The following is a 27,567-nucleotide window of genomic DNA, read 5'->3' as shown; positions in this document are numbered from 1 at the left end:
CTGGAGCAAAGCTTCGCCTTTGGTTTTTGCTCTTACATGAGCTTTGTTCTCTGGAATGTTCCTGTCCTCTCACAGCAGGACATGGTAGTCTTTTTTAGGCCAGACTGGAGAGCTGCCAGGGCTTTATGTTAGCATCATGGATGTCTTAGAACATGGCTAACCACTGTACCGAGTGGGCTGCTTCCAGCTTTGCCGTGGTGAGCACCTCCATCTACAGTCCAGTCACACATTGCTTCTCGACAAGAACGTGTTCTGAGAAACGTGTTGTTCTGAGAGCCATGTTAGTTTCATTGTGCAAACACCTTGAGTGGTTAAGGCAAGTCAGTTCACTGGTGAGGCTCCTGCTGGTGTGACAACATGGGTTTGACTAACCTCACCACGTGGGCCAGGCCGGCCTCAGATGTGATCCTCCCTCCTCGGCTTCCTGAGAGCTGGGATTACAGGTATATTCCACCAGTCCTAGCCACTTGTTTTAATAAATGGAAGGCAATGGATGATTAAAAAAAAAAAATCATGAAGATCAGACCTGATGATACAGTCCTGTAATCCAGCTACTGTGGAATCTGAGGAATTGCAAGTTAAGGGCCTGTCTAGACTACAGAGTAAGAAGGCCAGCCTCTGCAGCTTAGTGAGACCCTGTCTCAGGAAGTAAAAGGAAGGGAACTGGAAAGATGGCTCCTGGCTGAGTTTGAGCGGCTTTTAGGACTCAGTTCTCAGAAGCCACATGAAGCAGCTCATGGCTGCCTATAATGCTAGCTCCTGGGACTCAAGGCCCTCTGGCCCATCTGTGCTCGCATAAGTGAGTGCTTGCTATCTCCCTCACACACAAGTAAAAATAAAATCCTCAAAAACCTTTTTTTTTTTGGAAAGGTGCTTAGACTATACCTCAGTGGTAGGGCACTTACCTAGCATGAACAGTGCCCTGGGTATACCCCAGTACCACACAAAACAGTAGTGACTGCAACGTACAGTGTAATAAATACCAAACCTGTAAGTACAGTGTTTGTCTCTATAAAGTGTGTTCTGTGCAGCAGAAACCACAGAGTGGAAGGACTTGGGACGTCACCAGGTGGTGGGAATGTTTCAGCTCCTTTGTGATCTTGTATTGCCCTCTGTTGACAGAAACCTGTGATATACTGACTGCTGGCAGGCCTTTTGAAGCAACACTCACATGGCATAAAATGGACCAGTTTAAACAAGCCATATGATGCCGTCCAGCCCCCATGAGCCAGTTTGAAAGCCATTTTTATCATCCCCTGTCAGCCTTTTTTTGCATGTAAAGGGTGGGTTTATTCTGTACCCAAAAAGGTCACAGAGTTTTCACAGATGTTTCCCATTGCTTTTCAAAAAAGATTGTACCAATTTATGTTGCCACTGGCCAGGCGTCTGAATGTGTATTTCCCCACACCCTGTTGACCCTCAGGATGTTACCTTCTGTTCTGGTAGGTAAAACTGTGTCTGGCAGTTAGAGCCAGTCCCGGGATCTTTTAAAAAGTGGGTAAGCATTTTTATCTACTGAGTTTCCAGCGTCATCCTTTACCTTATTTGACAAGGCTTGTTTTCTGTATGTCTTAACAGCATTTAGGTCACTTTTCTGTGACACCTCTGATTTCCTCTGATACTCTGTGGGTGGTTGCTATGGAGGAGCACCTGGTTTTTTAATGTGTTGGCCCTGTTATCCATTATCCTTGCCAATCTTGAAAATAATTGTGTGTTCTCTGTGGCTTTCTGTTGTGGTTTCTTTGGGGTCTCCTAAAGGTGCTCCAAAAGAACCACTGAGTTTACCCATTTTTTTATTTTATTTTATTTTATTTTATTTTTATTTTTTTTGGTTTTTCGAGACAGGGTTTCTCTGTGTAGCTTTGCGCCTTTCCTGGATCTCGCGCTATAGACCAGGCTGGCCTCGAACTCACAAAGATCCGCCTGCCTCTGCCTCCCAAGTGCTGGGATTAAAGGCGTGCGCCACCACCGCCCGGCTTATTTTTTTTTATTAAGGAATTTTTTTTATTCATTTTACATACCAATCATAGATTCCCATGAGTTTACCCACTTTGAGAGGGGATTAGGGCAGTAGCTCGCTGTGGGGAAGGTGACTCATATCTGCTGAGTGTGCCCAGTAAGGACAGAGATGTGATCATTATAACAGAAGCATCTTTGGGATCTGACACCGAGCGGACACTCAAGGTCGGAGGCAAGTCGATGTGTTACCGTAGAGTATGTTTTTCAAACCTTGAGCAAGAAATATGGCTGATGGGCTCACTGACAAAGGAGTTTCCTGACTCCTGCTACACATCGGAACCACCAGGAGACACGTTGGGAATACAGGCTACACTGTACAGCTCAGGGCTCAGTGGCTCCCTCAGCAGCCTGGATTGAGCAGCATTGGTGGGCCAGTGTGTAAACCTTGAGTGCAGCTGGAGATAGCCTGGGCTTTCTCCTCCTTTGGCCCTGCAGTGGGCTCTGCTTAGACAATTGGAAAGCCCGCCCCTGAGATCCCAACACCTTGAGGCTGCTGAGGGCAGTGAGTCCCCTGTATGTGGTGACCTTTTAGGAGCCACAATGGGAAGTAGCCAGACCATGGCGTAGGTCATGCTGAGCTGGCTTGGTCCAGGAGCAGCTAAGGGGAGTGATTGGAGTTAGGTGCTGGAGTGGTGCTTAAGATGTCTGGTCAAATAGCGAGTTGTTTCTGGTCCCTACTGGGAAGGACTCCGTGGCAACCATGGTTGTCCCAGAGAGCATGTTGAATGAGTTGCTGCTGCCTACAGCCAAGATCCACAGGCTGTAGGCCTGGCTATTAAAAGTGGTAACCTCTTGCTTTTAATTAGCATTTGACTAGAAACTCTTTGAGGTAGCACCTTGCAGCTGCGCCCCTCCTGCTGGTGATGGGTATTCAGAGATAGGAGGCTTGCCTGAGGCTGCCCAAGGGTAGTCAGACCCTATGCTCTTGACACAAGAGGCCCCATTCTCCCTTCTGCTGTCTTTGAGCTGCCCTCTGACAAGGAGAGGCTAGAGTTATTTATGTTCAGTTACCCCAGCTCCTCCTCTGTCTGGCACTGTCTCCCTGTGTAGCTGGTTCCCAGCCAGTGATGTTGTGACCTGACCCACAGGAGAACGGGGAAGCTGACTAGAATTCATCTGGGGACTTATTTCCCCCTGGTATAAATTGAGATCCAAGCGTTGCTTTCCATTTTCTCTGGATGCCTGGCAAGCAGGCTGTTTACCCATCACCCCCTGGGGCCCACTGACACAGCAGTACCTGTCAGGGATGATGATGATAAATATCTAGGCCAAAGGTTTTTAAAAAATCTTTGCAGTGGAATGGGATGATCCATCAGGATGACAAGGTATTTTCAAGGAATAAAGAAAGCTGTAATATGGCTACCCCAGAAGCCAGTTAGCCTGTTTGCTCGCCTGTTCCACGTCCCCTGCTCCACTCCTGGGGAAGACCTGCCCACCTTGAAAGGCTTAGGTCAGAGTTCACATCTCTCTCCCCACCCTTCCGTACACCACCCTATTCTCATCCATCTCTGTGTCCACCAGAGTTCTCTAGGCCACTTTGCAGACCAGCCTTCGTCCTATATGGGACCACCCCCTGACTGCCTTGGACAGAGAAACAGCAGCTGTGTGCCCGTCCGGAAGAGTGAGCTCTGTCAGGGCATCTTGGCAAGCACCAACCCTGTGACTGTCTGGGTTGAGTGAGCTGTGGGAGTCTGGTTGGGCTTGGCGGGGTAGGACAAGGGTGACCAGGGCAGCTTCCTGGTTTTCTGGCCCAAGCAGGTTTGTCATGGCTGAGTCTTCACTTGCTAGCTCTGCTGTCCTTCATGGGAGGAGACCAAGCCCTGAATTAAGTCACTCTCCAAACATCCCTGTGTGTGTATCTGATGTGTCACAGGTGGGTGTGGTGTCTGGTCACCTCAAAGGGTGTTCGTGAGCAAAATAACACTTCCAGAAGGATGTCAGCATCATCTGGTTCTTTCCCATTCTGTCTGCCACATACTCTGCCAAGAAGCAGTGATGGCTGGACCCTCCCCCACCCCCCAAAACAGCCTGTCCTCAGCTCAGAGCCCTGGTTCCAGACAGCTGTTTGGGGGTCTTTGTACCCTGAGATGGAAAAGAGACCACAACCCATAAAAGGCCCAGCCTGTGACGAGGCATCCTTGCTTAAGCCCGCCCACCTTTCCGCTCCATTGAGGAAGACCAGAGGATGGGGGCAGGCACTGGTGGTGAACACTGAGGAGCCCTTTCAACAACTCCCCGCTCCTCCTCTCTGGGCCAGTGTTTGCTCACAGTTTTGCCTCTGGCATCTGACATTTGCCTAGGTACGTAGCTAGGCAGCCAGTGTCCGTGAGTAAGCCACAGGCCCACAGCTGGCTTCTGTGGTGCAGGCTCAGCTCTCACAGAGGGTAGGGCGTGTCAGGGAGGGACACCGAGGGCAGGAGTTTCCTCTGGTAGATGGTGAGGGGGGGCCACTGAGGGCTGTACACCATGAACCTGAGTGTCTTCCCCAGTGAGCTGTCTTCAGGCCACCCACCGGTTATTTCTTGTCCCCAACAGTGTTCTTATTCCCAATGTCCTCTGAGTATGCCGATGCCCTGTGTTTTTCCTAGCTGCTGCCACCTCTCTGAGGTCCCATTCCCCTGCCGCAGGATGCCCGATCTCATTCTGCAGCCCTCCCGAGCCACTCTCCAGCCTCACACACCTGCATCTTCCTGGCTGTCCCAGCGATCAATGAAGCTCTGACAGCCTGGGAGCTTCAGCCACCTGGGTCCAGGCCTCTCCTGTCCCTAGCTGCTGAGACTGAGCACAGCTGAAGACTTGTCTAAGTGGCAGAGCTCTGTTCTCCCAGACTCCGGCTTCTGAATTGAGCCCCTGGACACGGGTAAGAGAGGAGGACCCCAGCAAAGGAAGAATGTGCCCCTTTATTCCTTCTGGAAGAAATTCACTGGGAATAGCCAGCACCCATCCCATCCCTAGGGCAACCAAGCTTGAGTCTGGCCCCACGAGGCCTGGGCAGTGATGAGAACAGTCCCAACCTCACCATCAGGGCAGAGGTGCGTGGGTACTACTGTTCTTTCCTCAGAGCTTCTCCAAATAGGACCCAGGGACAAACCCACGCTGTCCATTCCGTTCCACTGTCCACCAGCCATCCTCTCCTTCCGAGATAACCACCAGAATGTCTCCTGCAGAAATGTCCAGCTCATCGGAATTCTGGGCAAGAAATGGCAAGTGCATGAGATGGGAGGGCCTCCTGGGTGGGCTCTGGTCTGGCACACCCCTTCTTGGCAGCCCATGCATGCTTGTCCCAGGGTATCTAGTCTGCTGACTCATGCTCAGGCCTCCAGGGTAGTTCCTTTGGAGATAGACAGGCTGTGGGGTTCCCCAAGAGACTTGGCCTCCTAACTTGCTCAGGTTGTCATGGAGACCTCCTGTCCTGGGCTTCTCACTGCTCCAACCACTGCAGCATCTCAAAGGCATTTGTCACACCCCAAGGGCAAGCTCTCTTAGACTTCACTACAGAGCCATCTACTGTGGCCTCAGCACCCCAGTACTCTACAGGCCTGTGTCCCTGAAGGTGACCTCAGTTAGTACAGCCCATATCCGGCCTGCCTACACGCGTGGGTATTTGGCTGAAGTTCCTGCCTTCCAGGGCTACACCCCTCGCTTCAGGGCTAGCATTGGACTCCATCTCAGCATAGCTGTTCTGCGGCTGCCCTGATGACCTGAAAATCAGTTCCAGGGCAGCTCAAGGACTCATTTTGGTCATTGCGGCTCTCTGAGGCCACAGCTAGGAAATAACGCCTGACCCCCAATCCATCATCCCCAGCAGCCCTGTGGACTCCACATGTGCAGATTTGCGCAGCTGTCGGCCCAGCAGGTGTTCACTCGACTCTTCCAGTCTCTGGTGCTGGTCTAAATGCCCACACCCCGGGCATGTTCCCACGCACTGGTGCCCTGGAGCCGGAGGGTGAAGGCCTCACCTGTGCCGTGTAGTCGTAGAGCGCCCGGTAGTCCTGGGCTGATGCGGTAAGGTTTCCCTGTGTTGCCTGCACGTCAATGGCTGCATAGACCAACTCGTTCCGATCAGGAGTGGGACCCAGATTCTCCGTGGAAGCTGGGAGCAGGATGAGGCTCAGATTAGCCCCTCTCAGAGGACGGTGCTCCCAGAGACTGCTGGGGTGGGGCTCGATCCTACCTCATCCTCACTCTTGGACCGTATACCCCTTCCCTTTGGGGCATTAGTGCTCCATCTATGCTGTGTAGGAGTCCTCCCCACTGGGGTCTTAGGTGGAAGACATGTCCCCTGTCCCAGGATGCCCTCCCCCTCATTCACCAGCAGGAGGTTGAGAAGACGTGGTCTTGGGACTTCCATGCAGCAGCCCAGAGAACCTGGAGGAAGGGAGGAGAGAGGAGAAGGGCTTTCGTTACCTCACAGGAAACGAAGGGACTGACTGGAATTCTCAGCGCCCCAGGACCTCTGCAGCCTGTGGCCACCGCACAGACCACTGCTGGCCGTCGTCCATCCATTCTGAGCACCCTCCTTCCATACACTTGTGGTCTTCTCGGCACCTGCAGCCATAGGGCCCTACCCCACATGCTCCCCGCCCCCACTCCATGCAGAGGAAGTCTCCCTTCCCTTGGGCCCATGGACACTAGACCGGGTCACCCACAGGGCACAGAACTAGGACTTGGCACCTGACGACAACCAGGCCAGGGAGGTGGCCCTATAAAAGCCTGTGAATTCTCCAGATGTCTGGGCTTTGGGCTGTTTTTAAGCCAGCTGGAGAGGGCCACCACTGCTGCCTGACAGTTAAGACACCACCATCCTGCCTCACGGTAGGGCCAAAGGGACAAGGGACAAGATGAGGTACTTGTCCAGGAGTCCGAATAGTCACTGGTGAGTAATTGTAATGTGAGTGATTAGTACTTGGATCCTCTTGGACCCAGGGCTCCCTGAGGGTAGTTTGATCATAGAATATCTCCGTGGAATACCCTGCACCTGGACAGGGCACCAGACGTACAGGAGCTGTTCAGTCATTCACGGGATGTGGAAGGGTCAAGGGCAGGTGAGGCCAGCCCAGTGTGTCTCACCTCTTTATCACACCGCAGGATGGCTGGACACTGGGGCTGCCAATTAGTGGGGTGACCTCCCGGTCATAGTAGTTCTGATACGGCACCGGAGCTGTAGAGAGCGAATGCATGAGGCCTAGTGCAGCGAGGCAGGCTGGCCCGCACCTGTTCCCTCTGTAACCCTGGCTGTCCTGGGACTCTGTGTAAACCAGGTTGGCCTCACAGTCACAGAGATCCACTGGCTGCTGCCCAGATGTTTGTTAGTTTGAATTACGTATAGATGTGTATGTGTTCATGTGGAAGCCAGAGGCTTTCGATTTCCTGGAGCTGGAGTTAGTTGTGAGCTGCCTGATGTGGGTACTGGGAACTGAATGGCTTCCCTTGAAGAGCAGCAAATGCTCTTAACCACTGAGCCATCTCTCCAGCCCAGAATGGGTATTCTGGATACATGATTTTATGCAACTGGACAGGCCCGGCATTAGTGCAGACCACTCTACTGTGGCCTACATAAAATTTCCCATCCCCCTCTCCTGCTCCTGAGAACACTGGTGCACTCAGCTCTCTTCCTTCTAAACCTTTAGGGAAGAGAGCTAAGGGCCTAGTCCCAGAATGTGCTGTCCCCCAGCCTGTGTGTGGCCTACCTCTACCCAGTAGGGAAGTGTGAGCCACCCCAGCCTGAGCTTGGCATCCAAGGCTCCAAAAAGCCTGGGCCAAGTCTAGAGCCAGCCGGGCCTGACTCTGGAAACTGAGCTGCCCTCAGGCTGGGTCTTACCTGGGGGCTCTCTGCCAGTGCTCTTAGACTGGATGAAGCCATTGATGTCGCCGTCCACATTACAGCCTTCAAGTGTCAACCGTACTTCTTCGTAGAGCTGGGGGCCGGGAATGGACAAAGGTGTCCAGGGTTCCCCCCCGATATCTGCCCTTGCCATAATCACCCTGATAATCTAGCCTTACTATAGATAGTCCTGCCTCTGAGTCTGAACATTCCAGCTTCGGTGCTGGCCAGAGGGACCGTGGGATGTCTGGCCTGCCAGAGGGCTTACAGACCTGGCTGATGTTCAGAAGTTTCCTGAACACCTGAGCTCAGAGCCCTGACAAGAGGCCCCTGATCACTCCTTTCCTCTAAGGCCCGTGGTTTAACTTGTTTTAAGATGAAGGAACTCAAAAAAAAAAAAAAAAAGTGGCATGCGAAGGTCACTCTGGGCTTTGAGTCCGTGGGTATCTAGAGCATGGCCACACCTTCTGCTGCCACAAGGATCATGGGCAGGATCCACAAGGAGCCCATGGGCAGGAGTGGTCAGAGCTGCACGGGTCCCTGGTGTAGGTGGTAGCCCCTGACCTGGGGTAGGATGTACCCTGGCCTGCCCTGAGTGTTGGGCTCTGTAAGGTGACGGAGCCCCTGAGAGCGGTATGGGGAAGCAGTGTAAGAGAACCTAGACCAGGTTCCCACAAGCCTGGAGCTGAGCCTCTCCAGCCCGCAGCATGTCTCTGCTCTGTTGGGGAGAGTAGGACACAGCCTTGAAGGGACAGGCGCCCTGAGTGTCGGAGCACGATGTTCCTGAGGCCTTGTCAGCCTCGTGTGTGAACTAAAGTCTGGGGAGATGCTGCTGGCCCCGGAGACCTGAGCTCACCAACGTACCGTCTCCTCACAGCACACACCTCATCATCCTTGACGCACTGCATGGAGAGCTGGTTGCAGTGCACCCACAGAGCGTTGCGGAGGATGGTCAGTCGGTCAAACTCCTGCAGCTGGAAGGCCTGTGGGGGAGGCAGGAGGACGGTGGGGCCAGACCAGGTGACCAGTGCAGACCACTCTGCTGCAGCCCTGGAGGTCCCCACCCCGGCCTCTAGCGAGGGCAGCTGCAGGGAGGTTGGGCTGTTAGGAATGCCTGTTGGCTGCATCTCCAGCAAGTCCCCTGTCCTAGAAGGGAGGCTAGTGAGAGGCATGGGACTCTGTCCTGGTTCTGTCCATCAATAGGTCACAGGTCAAAGCTCCGTTTGGGCTTTATGAAGAATATATCCCTGCAGCAAAGGAATCCAGGGCATAAGGCCAGATAGGAAGTACTGGGGCCAGACCCTAGGCACCAGCCAAGCAGGTGACTTAGAAGTGGATTGAAGGAGTCCCATCCCCCAGCCCCAGCTTCCCACAGGTAGAGCAGGGGGGGGGGGGTTGTATGTGGAGGAGCAGGCCACTTGCCTCACAGGTGGTCCGGTGTTCCTGCTCCCATTCGGTCCTTGCTCTCTCCAGCTGTTCAATATTTTGCCTGTACACTCGCTCTGCAAGCACAGGGACCCTTAGGCAGGCCTGGTAGCCTGGACTTCCCCTGAAAGTTCCATGACAGGATCTCTTCTGTCCTTCACTCCTGCAGAGACCTACCCAGCACGACCTCCCCCAAGTCCTGGGAGCCCCCTCCCCAAGGGGCCTGGCTAGCTGCTGGCCAACGCACACAGCTGCCATATTGCCCTTTCCCGGGTGACTCTCCACTTCACTGTGCTCTGAGTGCCAAAGGCCGGAGCAGAGCTCTATGAGCAGAAGTTCTGCTCCATTTCCTGTGTCCCCTCCCCTCACTTTACAGATGGTAAACTGAGGCTCAAGGAGGGTGCCTCTGCAAGCTGTTGTACTACAATCCAGCAAGCTGGAGTCATGATCCGGTCACCTGGCACCTGCTGAGAGAGCAGCAGGTGTTGGAGAGATGGTGCAGAAGGATCTGCCCCTGGGATGGGAGGCCAGGGAGCAAATGCTGCCGTCAGGTAAAGGATGGGAGCCAGGTCCCAGGAAGGCTGAAGGTGAGCATTTGTCACTGAGTGAGAGATACAGGGTTATCACCCTGTGGATCCCAGGCCCTGGAACCCAATGACTTGGATTCAAATGCTAACCACCACTCAGTGGCTGCGTGACATCTTTGCTTCTGTATGTTAAGAACAAGCAGTCATCATGACTGCAGGCAGTCGCTGAGGAAGAAACATGCAGAGTGATGAGGAATAGTGTCTGTACCAGTGGCGCACAGGGGACACAGGCATGTGGGAGAGCGCCAGCTGAGGGAAGAGGAGTGGCCAGGGCCTCCTACCTGCCTCTGTGGCGGACTCTTTGCACTGCTTGGCTTTATTCTGGCTCTGAGGAAAAAGCAGAGTGGCATTGAGTCCCAGCCCAGGAATCCTGGCCCTGAAGCTACACAGAAGTGATGGGCTCCCTTCCTGGTAAATCCAGGCACATCAAGGTGTGGGTGGGTGAATTCTACCATTCACCAGCAGCCTTGCTGCGGAGGGGACCAGGCTGGTTCCATGAAAGGAAAATAAAAGCAGAAACCTGCAGCCACCAGGAACATGAGAAATGCAAATGCTGAGACCCTTGTGGCCTTCACTGTATTGCTGCTCAGAACCTGGGCTCTGGCCAACCTGGATTCAACTCACCCACAACCCCCTGCTCTGTCTGGGCTCAGCTTTCTGGGCTGTGCAACAGGTGGTGAGTGGCCCTGATAACTCACCCACTCCTACCCTGTCTGGAGGTTGCCTGTGCTACAGAGGACCTGTGCTTAAGCATGGTTCTTGAGGACACCCATCGCACAGAGTGGACACTGAGAATTGGAAAGGGGTAAGCAGCTAGCATGTCCCAGATGCAAATCCAGCCCAGGGATGGCAGCCCTTCCCTGCCTACCAACTCTACCCTGCTTTGGGTGCCTGGACATGCATCATCTCCACCCCCCCCAACCCCAGTACCCTACATACCTTCTCTACTTGCTTCTGGTGGCCATTGGCACTCACACGCTCAAAGGCCTGTTCAGCATCATCTGCATCCCGGCACTTCTGGTCATATACCTTCTTTGACTGAAGGGGCAGAGAGGTGTGTCTGTAGGGCTGCATGCCCTACTTGGACCCCAGGATGAGGTTCCCTAAGCTCAGATTCCCTCCCTTTGGGGGGCTTTGGTGGAATAGGCATCCCTCCCATGGAGGCTTTGGGCCCCATCTTCTGGGTCCTTACACCTGCCCTCTCAGATGTCCAAGGTCTGAGGCAAGCCTTGTCCCAGAGCCCTCCCGTTTACCTCCATGGTCTTCTTGTAGAGTGACAGCTTGCTCTTCTGGACACGGTCCATGACAGCCTCATACTGCAGGAGACATGAGGCTCTGAGCTGGGGGCTCTGGTCTCAAGGCGCTCCCCTAGGCCAAGAGGATGGGTTGTCCTTGTCCCTGGGACATAACACCTCTACATCATGTTCATGTGTGCATGTGTGTCAGTGTTCAGTCTCCCCTGGAGTTATCTTCTTCAAAGCAATACCTTTAATCCCAGCGTTTGGGAGGCAGAGCCTAGAGCAGCTCTAGGAGTGTGAGGCCAGTCTGGTTTATATAGCCGGCTTCAGACCAGCCAAGGTTATATCGTGAGACCCTGTCTCCAACAAGCAAGGACACAATACCTACCCTCCACAGAACGACAGAGAAGCTTAGGCTGTGGGTATGCCTACTGCTTCCTTACCGTGGACCTCAGCCTGACTTGGTCACAGCCAGGGAGAGCGTCCTCACTTCCACATCCATGAGACCTGAGTCTTTCATTCACAAGACACCGAGTGGACACTGGCATACACATGCATACCCAGTCCATCCTCAGCCCCCATCTCCCAACGGCTCACACTGCACACCCACAGGCCACTTGTGCATACACAACACACTCCAGTATTCACCCATTCATGACCCTAGGCTGAACATCCATGTATGCATGCACACGCATAGCCACACCACAGGCCCAGCACAACACCCACCCTGGGCTTCTTGGATGGAGTGGAACAGCCAGGAGAGAGGCTGAGAGTCAGGAGGATTATAAGGAAAATGCCTTTGGCTAATAGGATTGGAGCCAGTTTGTGCCCTGCGGTCCTGGGGAGGCTCTGACCAGCCACCGGGTTACAGAAGCAACAACAGTCACAGGAACCTGCATGTGCACCTGGCCAGCCAAGGCCACCATGTGTCCCTCTCCTCACAGAGGGTGTATATAGACCCAGTCAGGCTTACCACATGACCGCACTGGGTCACAAAGCTCACAGCAGCCCAACCAGGTCTCTCCTGTCACAGCAGGTTTTCCAGATGCTGTGACAAGCCTCTGATCGAAGGGGTCACCTGTTCAAACACTCAAGTCCAGGGAGTTTCTGGAGATAGCTCAGGAGAGCCTGTTTAGATTCCTGGAAGACTGAGGCTGTCCAGATGGGCAGACAGGGTGTGGTAGTTTGAGTGTAATCGGGCCTCGTAATATCTCACAGGGAGCGGCACGGTTAGGTGTGGCTTTGTTGGAGTGGGTATGGCCTTGTGTGTCACTGTGGGGGTGGGAGTGGACTTTGAAGTTTCCTATGCTCAAGATACTGCCCAGTGTCTCAGTCAGCTTCCTGCGGCCTACATATCAAGGTGTAACCAACCAGCACCACATCTGTGTGCACGCTGCCATGCTCCCCACCATGGTGATGGACTGAACCTCTGAAACTATAAGTGAATCACCCCAATTAAATGTTTTTTTTGTAAGAGTTGCCATGTCACGGTGTCTCTTCACAGCAATAGAAACCCTAACTAAGACAGGGTGTACAATCAACTAAGTTTCTACCTTAGAGCCCTGATTGTGAGGGGTCAAGTTCCCAAGGCAAAAGATGCAAGAGTGTCTCGTACAAGAGAGAAACTAAGGCACGGGAAGGGGAAGGACCTTTCCTGGATCTCCAGGTGCTGCCTGGGCCCCAGCTCTGAAATACAGCCCCTACCCTCCAGGGGGGCCAAGGTGTTCAGCCAATCAGAGCCACAGGCTTGGGAGAGGCGTTCCCTACCGCAGCCTTGCAGCCTCCCTGGGAAGCATCCCCAAGCTTACACACTGCTTACACACACACTGCCCCGCACCTGTGCTTACACACTGCCCCTGGCCGTGCTTACACACACGCTGCCCCGGGCCCGTGCTTACACACTCACTGCCCTGGATAAGGCACTCACTTGCTTTCAGTGTAACCACCCCTTGTGGGGCCAGCCATGCCCTGCACCTTGACAAGAGTGAGCGCCTTCAGATGAGCTGAGCCCGAAGCCTGGACTGCACCCCTGGAGCAGCGTCTTCCCCCTCCCTGTTGAGCAGCCCTGGCCCCCAAGTCTGCCTGTTTTCAGAACCTGCAGCACTAATCCTTCTGTTCAGGACCAGCTCCCAGGGGCCACTCAACTCCAGTGGGCTCCTCTGGATGCCTGACGCTGTCGCTCTGCAGTCTGTGAAGTGGGGTGGTCAAGCACCTTTTCCTCTTCCTGGCACGGGGCACCCTGGCCCAGAGCTAAGCCTTTATATAAACCGTGTTGTGGTTGGTCTCTATTATCAACTTGACACCCCTAGGAAGACAGAGACCCTGGACTGAGGAATTGCTTCCACTGGGCGTGTCTGTCTGGAGGGCATTTTCGTGATTGTTAGTTAATAGGAGGGCCCAGCCCACTGTCGGTGGTACTATCCCTAGGCAGGTGGGCCCGGGCTGTGTAAGAAATGTATCTGAATATGGACCTGGAAGCAAAGCCAGTAAGCCTTCCTTGTGGTCTCTGCTTCAGTTCCTGCCCCAATTGCCCTTAGTGATGGATTGTGACCTGGGAAATGTAAGCCAAATAAACCTTTCTTCCCATTTTATCACAGCAACAGGAAAGCAAACTAGAACATGCGCCTTCTCTCTTCCGTCAAGCCGTACTTCCCAACTGGCCCCCAGAACGGGGGGTGACCTCAGCCACTGTCCCCTCCTTGGTCCCCTGCCCCCCCATCCCTCCTCACCTTCTTCCGCTGCTCTTTCTGCCTCTCACGGAACTCCTCCAGACTCCGCAGCTCCTCACGCAGGGCCAGGGCCAGCTGGATGTGTGCACTGCCCACGTTCTCTGTCTCTAGGGTGACAGTATGGCACCCTCACACTTCACCTCCCACCCCTCCCATCTTCGATATAAAGCTGGGCCCCAGCCCAGGTGTACAGCCCAGTCACTCCTGTGAGAGCTGCACCCTATGGCCCTGCTGCCCGCGTGGGGATGGTTGGAACTTACGCTGCTTCAGGGAGTCAAAGGAGGTCCTCAGGGAACTGCAAAACAGAAGTCCAGGTCAGCAGGCCGGTATGCAAGTCCTGCAGTCCTGCCTGGCCCATGGTACTTTCATTTTGGAGAGAGGGTCCTAAGCCATATGCATTGCCTCTGAATGCAAGGGACTCTTTGGTCATTGTTATTGTGAACCCCAAACTGGCATTCTAGAAAACAAAGTTTCCTTTGTAAATTACAAAGCAATCAAACCTTCTTGCTATAGCAGGAAAGGAAGTCATCCACCCTCCACTCCCCGCTTGCATGCCTAAAGAAGAGGGGTGGGTCCTCCGGAAGCTCCCTTCCCTCTCTGAGACCTCCCATCCGGGGCAGGCACCTAGCGCTTCTGTACCCATACTGCCAGGAAGAGTCTGAAGCAGAGGAAGGGACTGGACAGCAGATGGCCTGGAAGGCTATGGAGAGGGTAGGCAGGGTCACAGGGCGGGAGAGCTATGGCAGCAGGCTGCCCCTTGGTGCCCTCCCAAGGGGAAGGAAGGGAAGAGGCAGCATAGGACACAGAAGCCCAGACACAGGCAGGAGTGGGGCACATGGAAGCACCTGAGGGTGTGGGGGAGTGGCACAGCCTGGAGTCCTAGCGCTCAGGCAACAGAGGCAGACAGGCCACAAGTTCAAGGCCATCCTGAGCTACTCAATAAGCCTCTGTCTCAAACGCCCCCACCCCCTTTCCCAGAGATCTCCACTGGGCTCAAGTTTACTTGAACCTTATTTTAAAATTGCTTTCTGAGTGTGAACATGCCCTGAATAACAAACGATCGACACGACTAAAGAGCCCTCACCGCATGCTGGGAAGCGGCAGAATCAAATGCCCTGTATTCTGTCTGGCCGCCTTGTTTGCCGTAGGTGGTGCTAAGGGCCGAGCTGAGGTGCCAGCACTCCCACCCCAGGGCACACTGCTGTTTAGCAGTGTATAGGAGTCATGGGAACCACGGGAGAGAGTCTGAGCTCTCGGGAGCAGGGCCTTTGAGGGGCATGAGCTTTGCTCAAAGGATGGTGTAGAAATCCAGGGCGGCCTCCTACGGTGAGTTTCCATACACGACAGCAGTAGATGCTGGAGCCAGGTGACCAGGCTCTGCCACTCACTCACCGTGTGACCCCAGGCAAGCCTCCTGGCCCTCAACTTCCCTTCCCTTCTAAGAGAGCAGCTAGCAGCACAAAATGGCTGAGAATGTGAGTCCAGTGTAAGGTACCATCGAGGCCTGAAGCAAGGTAGGAGCTTTACATGCCCGTCATGCCCATACGTACGCAAACTCTGCCAGTCCCGGGGCACCCTCCAGGCACCAGCAGCCCACCTGGTCTTTCCCCCAACCCCAAACTGCCCCTTCTAAGAGTTTTCCAGTGGCCCGCCCCTTCGCAGAAGCTGCTCCCTTGACCGCAGGTAGGAGTCTCTTGCCTGGCTACCCCAGCTTGAGTCCTTTCCCACACATCAGGCCATGAGTGGTAAGGCAGGTCTGTACCTCTGTGCTCCCAGCTTGGGCTTAGGAGTGCTGAGTCTCTTAAGGAACCCAAAACAAGTGCATGGTGGTGCAGCTTGCCCCAAGGTCTTTAGACACCATCTGTAGGCCCTACCTAGCTAAGGAAATAAAAATGCCACGGCTTCCTTCTCACCAGGATGCCTGAGGAACTAATCAGTTGGTCTGGTGTGGAAACTGAGGCCAGAGCATGGCAGTGAGCTCGCTAGAATCAGTCAGCAGCCAAGTTGCAGTCTTTCACGGCCTCTCTGCAGCGCGCTCTCCCGCCCCCTGGTGGTGAAATTGTCATATGACATCCATCGCATAACCAATTCCCCAGGTGTCCTTTCATGGAAGCCCACCTGCCTGTGCCTTGGGGTAGAACAAATCCATTCTGCAGAGTTTCCTCTTGTCCTTAGACAGTTGGGGAAACTGAGATCAAGGAGGAGTGGCAACCTGACAGGACCCTGGGGATCCAGGCCTGAAGGAGGATTATGGGGTCCTAGTTACCGCCAGGCCCTGAATGACAAAGCCACAAAACAGCCCCAGCAGCCTGGGAGCCATCAGACAGATGTGCAGGCCTCTGCCCGTGACCTGACCACTGGCCACTCACTCTGTACCTTCTTCCAGGGGCTGCCAACACACTCAGTATAAGAGTGGCTGGCCAGCCTCAAACCCACAAGCCAAGATACCTTGATTATTGCCCTTTACAGATAAGGAAACTGAGTCAAGGAGGCAAAAAGTGACTCCATGCAGTTGGTAAGAAGCAAAATGGCAAGGCCAAGGGCTGGAGCGATGGCTCAGATTAAGAGCACATTCTGCTCGTGCAGAGGACCCAAGCTTGATTCCCAGCACCGGCTTCAGACAGCTCACAACCCTGTGACTCCAGGAGACCGGACACCCCTGGCCTCCATGGGCACCTGCACAGATCCACACAGACATACTGACAGACACATTTTTAACAAAGCTTAAAATAAAATGTCAAAGTCAGTCCTTCCACTTTGCAGAGGAAGAAGGGGATGTCTGCTGTGGTGACCCCGCTTTCTCTTGATAGGGGTTAGAATGATTCTGGCTTTTGTCAGCTACTGCCCATGTCCACACATGCAGTTCCTGTTGGCCTTTTGGCTTGGCTCTCAGAAGACTCAGAAAATCTATGCTTGAGTCTAGTTTCACAGGATAAGTGTTCCCCTCACAGAACGTCTCCCTGTCTTAGCATCCCCAACCCTTGGCCACCTGCCAGCCAGGAAGCTAATTATCTCCCGGCTGGAAGCAGGCCTTGCGCCTACAGGGAGCTAGCTGGTTGGGAACAGGGTTTCCACCCTCCTCGATGACATCTTCACTTTGAGCTCAGTGGAGCAGAGATCATAAAACACACACAAAAAAACCCTGGCAGGAGAATCTCAGCACTCAGGTTTGTGAGGGGTGAAGGTGAGGTGGGCCTTAGGGCCTGGGCTATCATTGCTCATCTGTAACCACAGAGGGGTTCACAGGACACTGGCCTAGCTCCACTCCACCCTCTGAGGTGACCCTCCTGGGGCAGCAAGAGGAAGAGACCACTTCCTGGGCAAGGAGGGGGTTTGGGCAGACCCAGAGGACCCAAAAGGGATAGGTAGAGAGGAAGAAAAGGTGATAGCGGCTGGTGAACCAAGCCAAACCTTCTGCAAGGCTGGCCATGGGGTGTGGACAGTGACAGTAAACCCCCGCAATACCTAGCCTGTCCCTAACATGCAGGGCCTCAGGCCGGTTCACTGGTGTACCATGTGAATGAGGTGTGAAAAAACTCATTTTAAGGTGTGACTAAAACTTCCTTTCATCTTTGTGGCCTGAGCCCCTGGTTCTGTGAGACTCAAGCTAGTGTGAGGCCAGGACCCCAGGCAGGAACGCTGGTTTTGGGGGACTGCAGATGTGGAGGCACCAGTACAGTTCTCTTAGTGTGGGCTATTTATGAAGTTACTTCACCCTCAGGCCTGTCTTTCCGTCTGCTCCACTCTGCTCCCCGGTGTTGTAGGCAGAGGGGACTGGGTGTTGGAAGATGGCCACCAGCCAGACTCTTCCTAAGGACCGCCACTTCCCAGGCTGGAGAGACGGCTCAGTGCCTAAGAGCACAGGCTACTCTCCAGAGGTCCTTCCTGAGGTCAGTGCCTAAGAGCACAGGCTACTCTCCAGAGGTCCTTCCTGAGGTCAGTGCCTAAGAGCACAGGCTACTCTCCAGAGGTCCTTCCTGAGGTCAGTTCCCGGCAACCACATGGTGGCTTGCAATGATCTACAGTAGGATCTCACATAAAGTTATACATGCAGATAGAGCACTCATATACATAAAATAAATAAATAAACATTTTAAAAAAAGAAAGGACCAACACTTTCGACCCGCAAGTGTCTGTAACAAACACTGTGGACCCACTCACATTCCCTGCTGAAGGACAGACAGGGGAGGGCCACAAGTAGGTAACAAGGTAATAAGGACGACACAGGGCTTTGTTGTCCCAAGTGTACCCCCCAACCCCTGCTAGCAGACCAGTCAATAAGTTCAAAGCTGGATCAGGACATGCTGTGGTCCAATCAGACCAGTCAATAAGTTCAAAGCTGCATCAGGACATGTTGTGGTCCGATCAGCCATCCCTTTGTTTAAACTGACCCCTCTACACACACACACACACAAGGCCCCTAGCCTGGCAAGAGCCTGGGCTTAGGGGTCCTGAGTCCTCCTCTGTGTTGCAGGGTTCTTTCTGTTTGCCTGGCTATGTGTACTTTTGCTTGTTTGCTTTTCGAGACAGGGTTTCTCTGTGTAGCCTTGGCTGTCCTGGAACTCACTCTGTAGACCAGGTTGGCCTCGAACCCAGTGCCGGGATTAAAGGCATGTGCCACCATCTCCTGGCTACTGGTGTGTACTTCTTAACAAAAGCCTTCCTGCAGCAGTTGATCCTGTCTGCCATGTCTGAGATTTTTACATGTTGTGTTCCAGATTCTTCCTTCCCTTTAAATCCTGGAGTGCAGAGAAACAAACCCGATCTAGACGCCTAAGACTAGCAACACCATCAGGAGCCCTCCGGGTTGGAATGGAGGAGATGGCCCTGTCTGAGCCAAGCTCTTGACAGTGAGGCAATCCGGAGGTCCTCTTGGAGGAGGTGCCTGTGGGGAGGGTCTGCTGCAAAGTGCTGAAGAAGAGGAGATCATCTCAGGTGGTTGAGTTTTTGAATGTCCTTGGCAGTCTGGGCCAGGACACACAGCAGAAACAGATAAATGCTCACTGAGGGCATGGGCAGATGGCAGACACTTGGTCCACAGTTAAATAAGCAGTGTCACATGGGACAGCGACATCACTTCCTGAATGCCCCCATGTGTGGGGATCAGCAGGACCTGCAGGCGTCAAGGTCTGCGGGAGGGGTAGGCTCCACCCCACCGTGCAAGGGCTCTCTGTGTGCCGGGTATTGTCACATCTTTGAGCCTTTGTCCACAAGTAGTCAAGATGAGAATGCCCTCTCCTCCTGGAGGGGGTCCCGGTCAGCCTCTCTCCTGCCCCAACCTTGGTCTGCTCTGGTCACTTTCTTATCTGGCTAGCGCCCCCTGTGGGTTTGCTTGCCCCTGGGGTACCCCCAGGAGCCTGGTTCCTAGATCACTACGCAGCTTCCCTCATGGTCTCTGCACTGGACTAAGGGACCAGCCTGAAGAAAATGGCTTAGGAAGCCCAGCCGGCCCTTGGAATGCCCAGGTAAGCAGTACTGAGTTCACCTGGAGTGGCACATGCGTGGGGCAGGCGAGTGGACAGATACCCCACTGCTCACTGAGTGCATCTGCAAGCTCTCCACTTTCACAGACAGGGACTTGGGATTCAGACAGGGAGTGACTATTCTGGGGTCATACACAACCAAGGCAGGCACACACCGTCCCTCTAGCCTTCTCTAAGCAAGAAGCAAGCCTCACCCAGAGCCCCAACCCCCACAACCGTTCTTCTCCAGTGGGCCCCGCCCCCCTTTCACAAGATGCCTAGCTCAAACCCGCATCAAGCTGTCAGATGGTGGCATCTCCCACTCCGCTGACAGCCACGGGTGACTCATAGCCCACTGAGCATGCCTCATACAGACCCGCAGAGAGCTTCACAGACAGGAATAGGGCCTGTCACCTGCCGCGAAGGTGAGACGCACTGGTGGGTGTCATGTACCCTGTTCTTCCCAGAGTACAAACCAGTACAAGACCCTGACCTCGGAATGCCCGGTGACAGGCACCACAGAGTCCAGATGCCGCTGACCAGTTCCTGCCTAGTTTACCCTACATCAGTAGAGCCCCAAGTCCTGAGTAAAGTCCCCAGGGTTCCTCAGAGGAGCAGTGGGAGCCACCGGCACTCTTACTTGATCTCTGTCTGGCCCCCGGCCTTGCGCGCAATCTGCACCAGCTCCTTTCCGTACCTCTCCTCCGCCTGGGCCCTGCAAGGACAGAGCAAGCCCCGTGTCTCTTCCGTCACTGCCAGCTCCCTGTGACCCCCACATAGGCGTAGGACCTGAATTCTCCCATCATACTTTGCTGGCAAGATGGCTACTGAAAAAGTTGAGCCCCGTCTCCTTCTGAGGATAAATGTCAGTTGAAAACAGGCCTGTCCTAAGGGGCTGCTGCGTGATATGGCACTCGGAGGAAGCCCAGGCCTAGGGGCCACAGGAGACAACAGACAGCTCTGGCTTGTGTGTGTGAGTGTGTATGTGTGTGTGCATGGGTGTGTGCATGTGAGTGTGCATGAGTGCAGGTGCATAGGGATCACAATGTACCTGTAGAGGTCAAAGGACAGCTTCCCCACCTCCCCCACCCCCTTTCATATATGAGTATAGTACATTCTGCAGAGACTCCAGGGTAGCTGGCCCATGAGATTCTGGGATTCTGTCACTGCATCCCCTCTTGCTATAGGAGGGGATTTGAACTCAGGGCCCCATGCTCGTTTAGCAAGTGATTTACCCACTGAGTCATCTCCTCAGTTTTAGCTCTTGGCTCTGGAAAAGCAGACCCAATACTGATATCAGCTAGGTTCTAGGGGGCGTAACCACGTCCCTCCCCATCTGCCCTGACCCCGCCGACCCCGCCCTGCTTACCTCTGCCTGAGCAGCTCCTCCACATCCTTGCACATCTTCCTGCCATCCAGCAGCCTCTGCAGCAGTACCTCATATCCCGTGTGGGCCGTGAAGTCCCTGCACTGTAACATAGGACATTCATGAGAACCCCAGTAGGGCAGCAGGGAGCCTGCCGACCACCTCCCGAACATAGCCTCTCTCTGGCCTCCATGTCCCTGGTTAGGGCCCAGCCTCATGCTGGCACACAGCACCACCCCATATATGGAAGTTCCAGAACCACAGCTGTCCAGGCTGCTGAGCTTGGCCTCGGGCCTCAAGAGTCTGACACGTTAGCATCAACCCAAGACAGTGGATGGAAGGGAAGGGCCCCCACTGAGGCTCCGTGATGACACCCAGACCCCAGATTCTTCCTCATTAAATGCCTGGTGTGGCCCATGCCCTTATGGCCTCGCAACTTCAGCTAAGCAAGGAAGCATGTTGAGGAGGCAGATCTGGTGGCTGGTCATAGACCACCAGCTACTGGGCTCAAGTTCAGCTGCATCCCCGACTGTAACTCATCTCTTAACTAGGGTCAAAGGCATCTGGGAATTCTGGGAGGCAGCTAACCTTGTACCTAGGCCTTGCCAAGCCAGTCCAGATGACCCCTGACCAACGTGACTCCCACGTCTCCCACTAGAGGGTTCTGAGCATGTCTGAGCCACCAGCATGGGCAACAAGAGAGCAGAAGAAGTAGAGTTCAAGGACTACAAGAAGTTCCTGCAACACCCCACACCCAGGCCTCTCACCTGTAGCTCTCCTGGTTCCTGTGTGGCTGACTACAGATGGTAGGGCATGGATCCTGGAGGAAAGGGGGGCATCTGTCTCCCTCACTGGGGTCTCATCAACCCGCCATCCTTGGGTATTGGGACAGGAGATTTGGCGCCTACCCTGGGTGTCTTCCTTCTTCCCTCAGACCCTTTCAAAGCCCCACTGACTGAAAGGGACCCCAACTTCCCTGAACACGCCCCCCAAGACCACTCACAGAGCCTGTCAGAGGTCAATGAGTCTCTCTATGGGTTGGTTATACTTAACCTGACTCCTTCCCATGCCTCAGGCCTCCCTTCAAGTTCTGAGAGTGTGGTGAGCATGGATGGGGTTGAAAATCAAGAAAAGAGCTAAGGGCATGGCTCAGGAATACAGTAATTGCCTAGAAACCCTGGGTTACATCTCCAGAAAGCGTCCTTCAGGGGCATTTGGTGTGCTTCAAGATCTACAGAGAATCAGATATTGGGGAAGAGTACAGGGGGCATAAATGCTGCCCCCCACCCCCGTGCACATTCAGCCAACTGCAAGTGTTGAATCTTTCTCAGATTTCAGCCCCTAAGCTCATATCCCTTTCTCTGAGCAGCCTTGCAGGGCCAGGTCCAGCGTCAGCTGCCCAGCGGCCACTGAGCTGTGGATCTAGTCCTTAGCTGACTGTCTGAGACCCCAGCCTGAGACAGCTGCCCCTGCAGCCTGCTGCAGGCCCATTGGGGCAGGCATTCCCCACCCCACCCCCCCTCCGCTGCCGCCACGTCCAAGCTGCACCATCCTGAGGCAGGTTCCTATCTTTTAATGTCTTTTAAGGGGAGCTACTTTTTCATGAATTTAGAGCACAACTTCCCACTCTTGGCCTCTGCCCTCCCTGGGGACACCCAGGTCAAAGCCTGTAGCAGCATGGGGGAAATAGTGAGTCAGAAGTCACAGATCTAACCCCCTCTTCTCTGTGGGGGTCACTGAGCTGATGTTAGCATTCAGGCCACAAAACCACAGACCCCTCAGCGCTTAAGAAACTGAGCCCCGGAGAAGGGAAGGGCCTGCCTGGGGCTATATTACAAACTAGAACCTAGCCCTTTAGCGCCCTGTTTCTCCACTGTGCCTCTGAGGAAGATTTGATGGAAGGGCTAATGGTCTATGTCTCCTCTCCTGCTGCCTGGACGCTCTTTCTGTCCTGAGTCCCAGCGTAGAAAAGGAAAACCCACCAGACTCACATGGGCCATGCTGGAGGACATGAAAGGGAGCATGGGCCTCTAGCCCAGGTCTTCAGGAACGCGTCTCCACAGCACCTGCCGCAGCAGGCTGGAGACTCCCATGCAGCCCCTGGACGGTGCAGTGGCATCAGGCAGAATGAGCCACAGTCACAAGTGACCCAGCTGTTCTAAGGAAGTGCCGAGCCCCTCAGGCTGCCTGCCCTGCCTTCCTTCCCTGCCCCCTTATTCCCCTCCTGCTCCACCCCCACACCCGCACCTTCCTTGCAGATTCACTGCTCAGAGTACTGCCGAAGAAAGAAGGGAGGGATTGCAGAAAGGAACCTCTCAATCACAAGTCCACCATCTATCCAAAGCAGACTCACCCAGGGCTGCCTTTCCTTCCCTCCGCCTCCCTCATACCCTCCCATCCACCCTTAGCCTATCAACCAAATCCCGACCATGACCTTACTTTAAAGCATGAAAATGGAGCCCTGCCTGGGGCATGAGAGATGGCTCAGAGGTTAAGAGCACTTACTACTCCCACAGAGGACCAAGTTGAGTGCCCAACACCCACGTCAGGTGGCTCACAACCTCCTGCAACTTCAGCTCCAGGGGATCTGACACCCTCTTTCAGCTTCTGCAAGCACCCACATGTACATGTGCACATACATATAAATAATGAGACAAATCTCTTAAGAAAATGAAGCCCTTCCTTGATCCACTACAACCTGCCAGGCATTTGCCGGAGAAGGGCTTTGCCGCTGTGAATGGGGATCTTCTGAGCCCTGGGCAGCACTCCAGGACCTGAGTCATTCCCAGGAGACAGCCCTCCAGAGGCCATGACCTCACCTTCCGAGACGCCATGGAGGCCAGCCTGACTTTGATTATCCGCAGCCGGCCAGCACTGAGGCCTCGCAACATTTACCCTCACCCGCTCTTTGTACCATTCCCTGCGAAGGTCCCTGCTCTGGCTGAGCCTTCGTGGTCTCCCTAGTCACTTACTTTCAGTTTTCTTTAGAAGTCACGATTCAAGACAACTGAGCTGTGCAGTATCAGTCCCCTGCTAGCCTGGCTGTGCTGAACCCACTGACATGAGGCATGAAAACTAGGCCTGTCTAGGCCACTCACTATTCACAACCTGGAGGCCTGTCCCGCACAAAGAAAGCACTGTTCTTCATTTGAGTGACCTTTTTACCTCAAGAAGCTAAACATTTCCTCAGATAAGCTAATACCCCCACTTTCTAGCCAAGAAGAGCTGTAAAGTTTGCACTCATGCAGACTACGTGCTTCTAGTCACATTCCCCGTACCTTGGGCCATCCTACTTCCTAGCTCTGTGAAAAGCCCCCGAGTCCTATCCTGGGGGCAAGCGGACTTGGAGCTCAGCCGCCCCCCGCCCCCCCCCCCCCCCCCCCCCCCCCCCCCCCCCCGTGAATTTACTCTTACACGGTTTTCGGTGGCTGGGATACTGGACAGTGAAGGAAACAGCCTGGCAGTCAGTAGCAAGCTCTCTGTTTGTTGAGTATCTACCACCCACTATTCTAGAACATTCCAGCCTGTGCTGCTGAAAACACCAAGATGCAGCAAGGGAGATGGGAATGAGGCTGCCCGAAGAGGGTAGGGACTGCCCGAGGCAGCACAGCAGAACCTGGAGGATTCTAGGCTGGCTGGGCCCCAGAGCCACAGCCCCACAGCCCCACAGTAGACCAAGGCCACCGAGTCATGCAGCCCAGAAATGATTTCACCTTGAAGCATTAAAAACATTACTTTAAAAAAGACAGCTTTTGGTGTGGCTCAAAGCAAAACCCTGTGCAGAAGGTGTGGAGTGTAGACAGCTTTGGGGTTAGAGTTGGTTCGCTTGGTAAAGCGCTGGTTTTGCAAATACGAGGATTGAGTTTGGTCTCTGGCACCCACATAAAAACAGCCGAGTTTGGTGGCATGCGTCTGGAACCCTGGCTTTGGGAAGGCAGAGACAGGCAAATCCCTGGGGCTTGCTGGCCAGCCAGCCTCGCTGATTAGTGAGCTCCAAGTTCCAGAAAGAGACTATCTCAATAAACAAGGTGGATGACTCCCGAGGAAGGGCATCTGAAGTAATACTCTGGCCTCCACTCACACACACAAACACACACACTCTCTCTCTCTCTCTCTCTCTCTCTCTCTCTCTCTCTCTCTCTCTCTCTCTCTCTCTCTCTCTCACATGCATACACACTCTTTCTTATACTCTTTCTCTCTCTCACACACACATACATACACACTCTCACACACATACATACACACTTGCACACTCTCACATACCCACTCTTTCTCACACACACACATACACACTACACTCTCTCACACACACAGTCTCTCACACACATACATACATACACTCACATACACACACTCTCACACACACACACATTCTCTCTCTCTCTCTCTCTCTCTCTCTCTCTCTCTCATGCATGCACACACATGTGATAACTTTTGAGGTTGTACATGGTGATACAATGCCTGTAATCTCAGTACTTGAGAGACTGGGGTAAGAGAAACATGAGGTCAAGTCTGACCTGGGCTGCGGAGTGAGATCCTGTCTCAAAAAAAATCAAAACAAACTACAACAAAATATAAGCAAACCAATGCCCGGAACCCAAGTCAGAACAAAAGATACCTTTGGAAAATGATGACTCAAATTGTCTCCACCTCAAAACGAGGCCATATTTTAGGACTCAGGGTGTGCCAGGCTGGTCCGTGCAACACCACCTAGAGAAAAAAAACCACCAGAAAGCAGCCAGAAGTCACATCCAGCCTGGTGGCCTGGGAACAACTCATGTCAGGCCAGGGTCCTGGGTGTTTAGCAGACATGGTCCCTGCACCCAGGAGGCCCACATGAACCAGATGTGGGATCAGTTTTGCCATGTGGTATGTGGCCACTCAGCCCCAGGGGACCAACCCAGGCCTCCAGGAGGATGGGCCCAGGAAATCTGAGGGCAGAAAGATGAATCCTCCCGCCTCAGCCTTGAGGGAGTAGAGCAGAAATCCAGGTGCCTTGCTGTGCAAGGGTGGCCTGCTGAGTCCTCTGGGGCTCCCAGTGTTCCATTTCAGGCCTGTGAGCCATCAGACCCTGCTGTACGTGCCCCACTGACTGAGAGAAGAAACAGCCTCCATTTCCACTACCACTTCCTCCTTTCTCTGCTCATATCACTCTTAGTGGCTATGAGGGTTGGCCACACGGACCAGGCCCCCTGAACAAGAAACTTGCACCTTCAAAGGGCCTGCTCTCTTCACCCAGGATGCGTGGGCAGGAGGCTTTCTGTAGGCTAGACCCACTCAGGGTGCTGGAGGTCAGTACTAGGTTCCCAATCCTGCTCGAGAAGACGGGAGGAATTCCACAGGGTAGATGTGGCTCACCCCACGCACATGCGTGCTATGGCCCTGGGTGTTCTCAACTTCCATTCTTTCCCTGTGGAAATGACCTCACAGTTCTCACTAGGTAGTGTCGATCTGAGAAACACATGAACTAGGGTGACCACAGAGGACGGCAAACCCAGATCAGAGCTGGTCCTGATGCAGGCCCTGGGATCCAGATTATGACTTCCTTCCGAGTTCACGGATAAGGAAAATGGGACCTGGACAGGTTGCATGACCTGCAGGACACAGCCAGAACTTGAGCTCAGATAGCCCAGACCAGGAGCCTGGTCCTAAGCCTCCATTACTCCATCTCTTTACCAGAACCCACTCTCAGGACCTACCACCACAATGGCAACTTCCTAGGCCTGCCCCTACCAGCTAGCCAACACCCTGTTCCCCTCACCAGAGAGAATCTTTCATCTACCAAAGCCCTGTGGCCTGGCTGGGGAAAATGAGTCATTCTGCCCTTCCCCCACCCCAGATCCACTTGAAGTGGGCTGCGGGGGAGGGGGGGAGCCATTATCAAAGGTTCCCTTGAATAGAATTCCAGAATAAAAAACATGGAGGATGGATCATTTCTAGCCTTCGGGGGAGGCCTGGGTTTTAGTCTCAGTTTTCACGTGCCAGGAATGAAGCTGGGCACCTCTCACCTCCCAGACCGAGGAGGCTACACAGTGACTCTCGGAGGCTCTTCAGCAGGGTGCTGCCGTGAGTCTGAGCGGTGGTATCATGCTGACCAGTGGTTTCATCTGCCCTAGCAGTTCTGGACAGGGTATGGCTGCGGCTGCTTACAGAGGCTCCCTGTGCAAAGCTAAGAGAGCAGGAACTTCAGACGACATTAGACAGTAAGATTTAGATACTAGGCTGGACCTGCCTGGGTTCTATTTGAAAATGGCTAAAAAAGCCCCAGCAGGTGCCCGAGTATTGGGTAATGAGATCTGCAAGTCGAAACCCTTACTAGTCTCTCATGGGCTCTTCATTTTTTAAAAGCCTTAAAAAAAAACAGCCTTTATTGATGAGAATGGAGTCGGAGCTGAGCAATTAGCTCAGCCTTCGGACAGCAGGGACTCTGCATCCTCTGTGCCTGCCATTGCTCCGTCACTAGCAACTGCTTTCCCGTTGCCTGTCTCCTGTGGTCTGAGAAACCCAACCGCAAAGGCTATTGGGGAACCTGACACAGTAAACACAATGCCCTAGAGACTGTGAACTCCAGGAAGGTGGCAGGCATGTGGCTTGGCTCCTTGTAGGGCCTGGTATTCAGAGCCTGTGCTTGACAGAGCTCAGCCGCGCACCTAATGACGGGCCAGAGAAGTACCTAGGGACTCTTCCGGAGGATGTAGCTCTGTGACTGCTGCTGGCGCTGGGGCCCCAGGAGGGGACCAGCCTGATTGCTTGTGGATTTAATGAGTCATTAAACAGCTAGCCCCCTCTCCTTCTGACAGCAGTGTTCTGAGGCTGGTATTGTGATACCCACTGTACACATAGGGAGGATAAGTGAATGGGCAGTAAGCAAGCTTTTCCATTGCCCCCGTAATTACCCTGAGATGGGGCTCATTTCC

At 53.9% G+C, this 27,567-nt stretch overlaps 1 protein-coding gene across 4 annotated transcripts in view; it reads right to left on the bottom strand.

The window, feature by feature from the left end:
- Positions 1 to 2,057: 2,057 nt before the first annotated feature.
- The window catches only part of Pstpip1 (proline-serine-threonine phosphatase interacting protein 1), a 46,645-nt gene continuing 21,135 nt past the window's right edge, over positions 2,058 to 27,567 (bottom strand). The window contains exons 1-15 of one of the 4 annotated variants that reach the window (XM_052761132.1): positions 23,623 to 23,921; positions 20,654 to 20,754; positions 19,925 to 19,999; positions 14,083 to 14,117; positions 13,823 to 13,929; positions 11,109 to 11,171; positions 10,795 to 10,893; positions 10,137 to 10,182; positions 9,266 to 9,345; positions 8,728 to 8,826; positions 7,841 to 7,937; positions 7,090 to 7,180; positions 6,332 to 6,387; positions 5,979 to 6,112; positions 2,059 to 5,208 (exon numbers count right to left, since the gene is read on the bottom strand). In XM_052761132.1, coding sequence (XP_052617092.1) covers positions 5,077 to 5,208; positions 5,979 to 6,112; positions 6,332 to 6,387; positions 7,090 to 7,180; positions 7,841 to 7,937; positions 8,728 to 8,826; positions 9,266 to 9,345; positions 10,137 to 10,182; positions 10,795 to 10,893; positions 11,109 to 11,171; positions 13,823 to 13,929; positions 14,083 to 14,117; positions 19,925 to 19,999; positions 20,654 to 20,688 — 1,149 coding nt within the window. In that variant the 5' untranslated portion in view covers positions 20,689 to 20,754; positions 23,623 to 23,921 and the 3' untranslated portion in view covers positions 2,059 to 5,076. Of the gene's footprint in view, positions 5,209 to 5,978; positions 6,113 to 6,331; positions 6,388 to 7,089; positions 7,181 to 7,840; positions 7,938 to 8,727; positions 8,827 to 9,265; positions 9,346 to 10,136; positions 10,183 to 10,794; positions 10,894 to 11,108; positions 11,224 to 13,822; positions 13,930 to 14,082; positions 14,118 to 19,924; positions 20,000 to 20,653; positions 20,755 to 22,641; positions 22,825 to 23,622; positions 23,922 to 27,567 lie in introns of those variants that run through there. The other 3 variants (XM_052761127.1, XM_052761121.1, XM_052761141.1) reach the window with 3 other exon arrangements.

Source organism: Peromyscus californicus, unplaced genomic scaffold, assembly GCF_007827085.1.
Source record: "Peromyscus californicus insignis strain IS unplaced genomic scaffold, ASM782708v3 Scaffold_11__1_contigs__length_118956290, whole genome shotgun sequence".
NCBI lineage: Eukaryota > Metazoa > Chordata > Mammalia > Rodentia > Cricetidae > Peromyscus > Peromyscus californicus.
The sequence above is the reverse complement of the archived record's forward strand: the minus strand, read 5'-3'. Positions and strand labels throughout refer to the sequence as shown.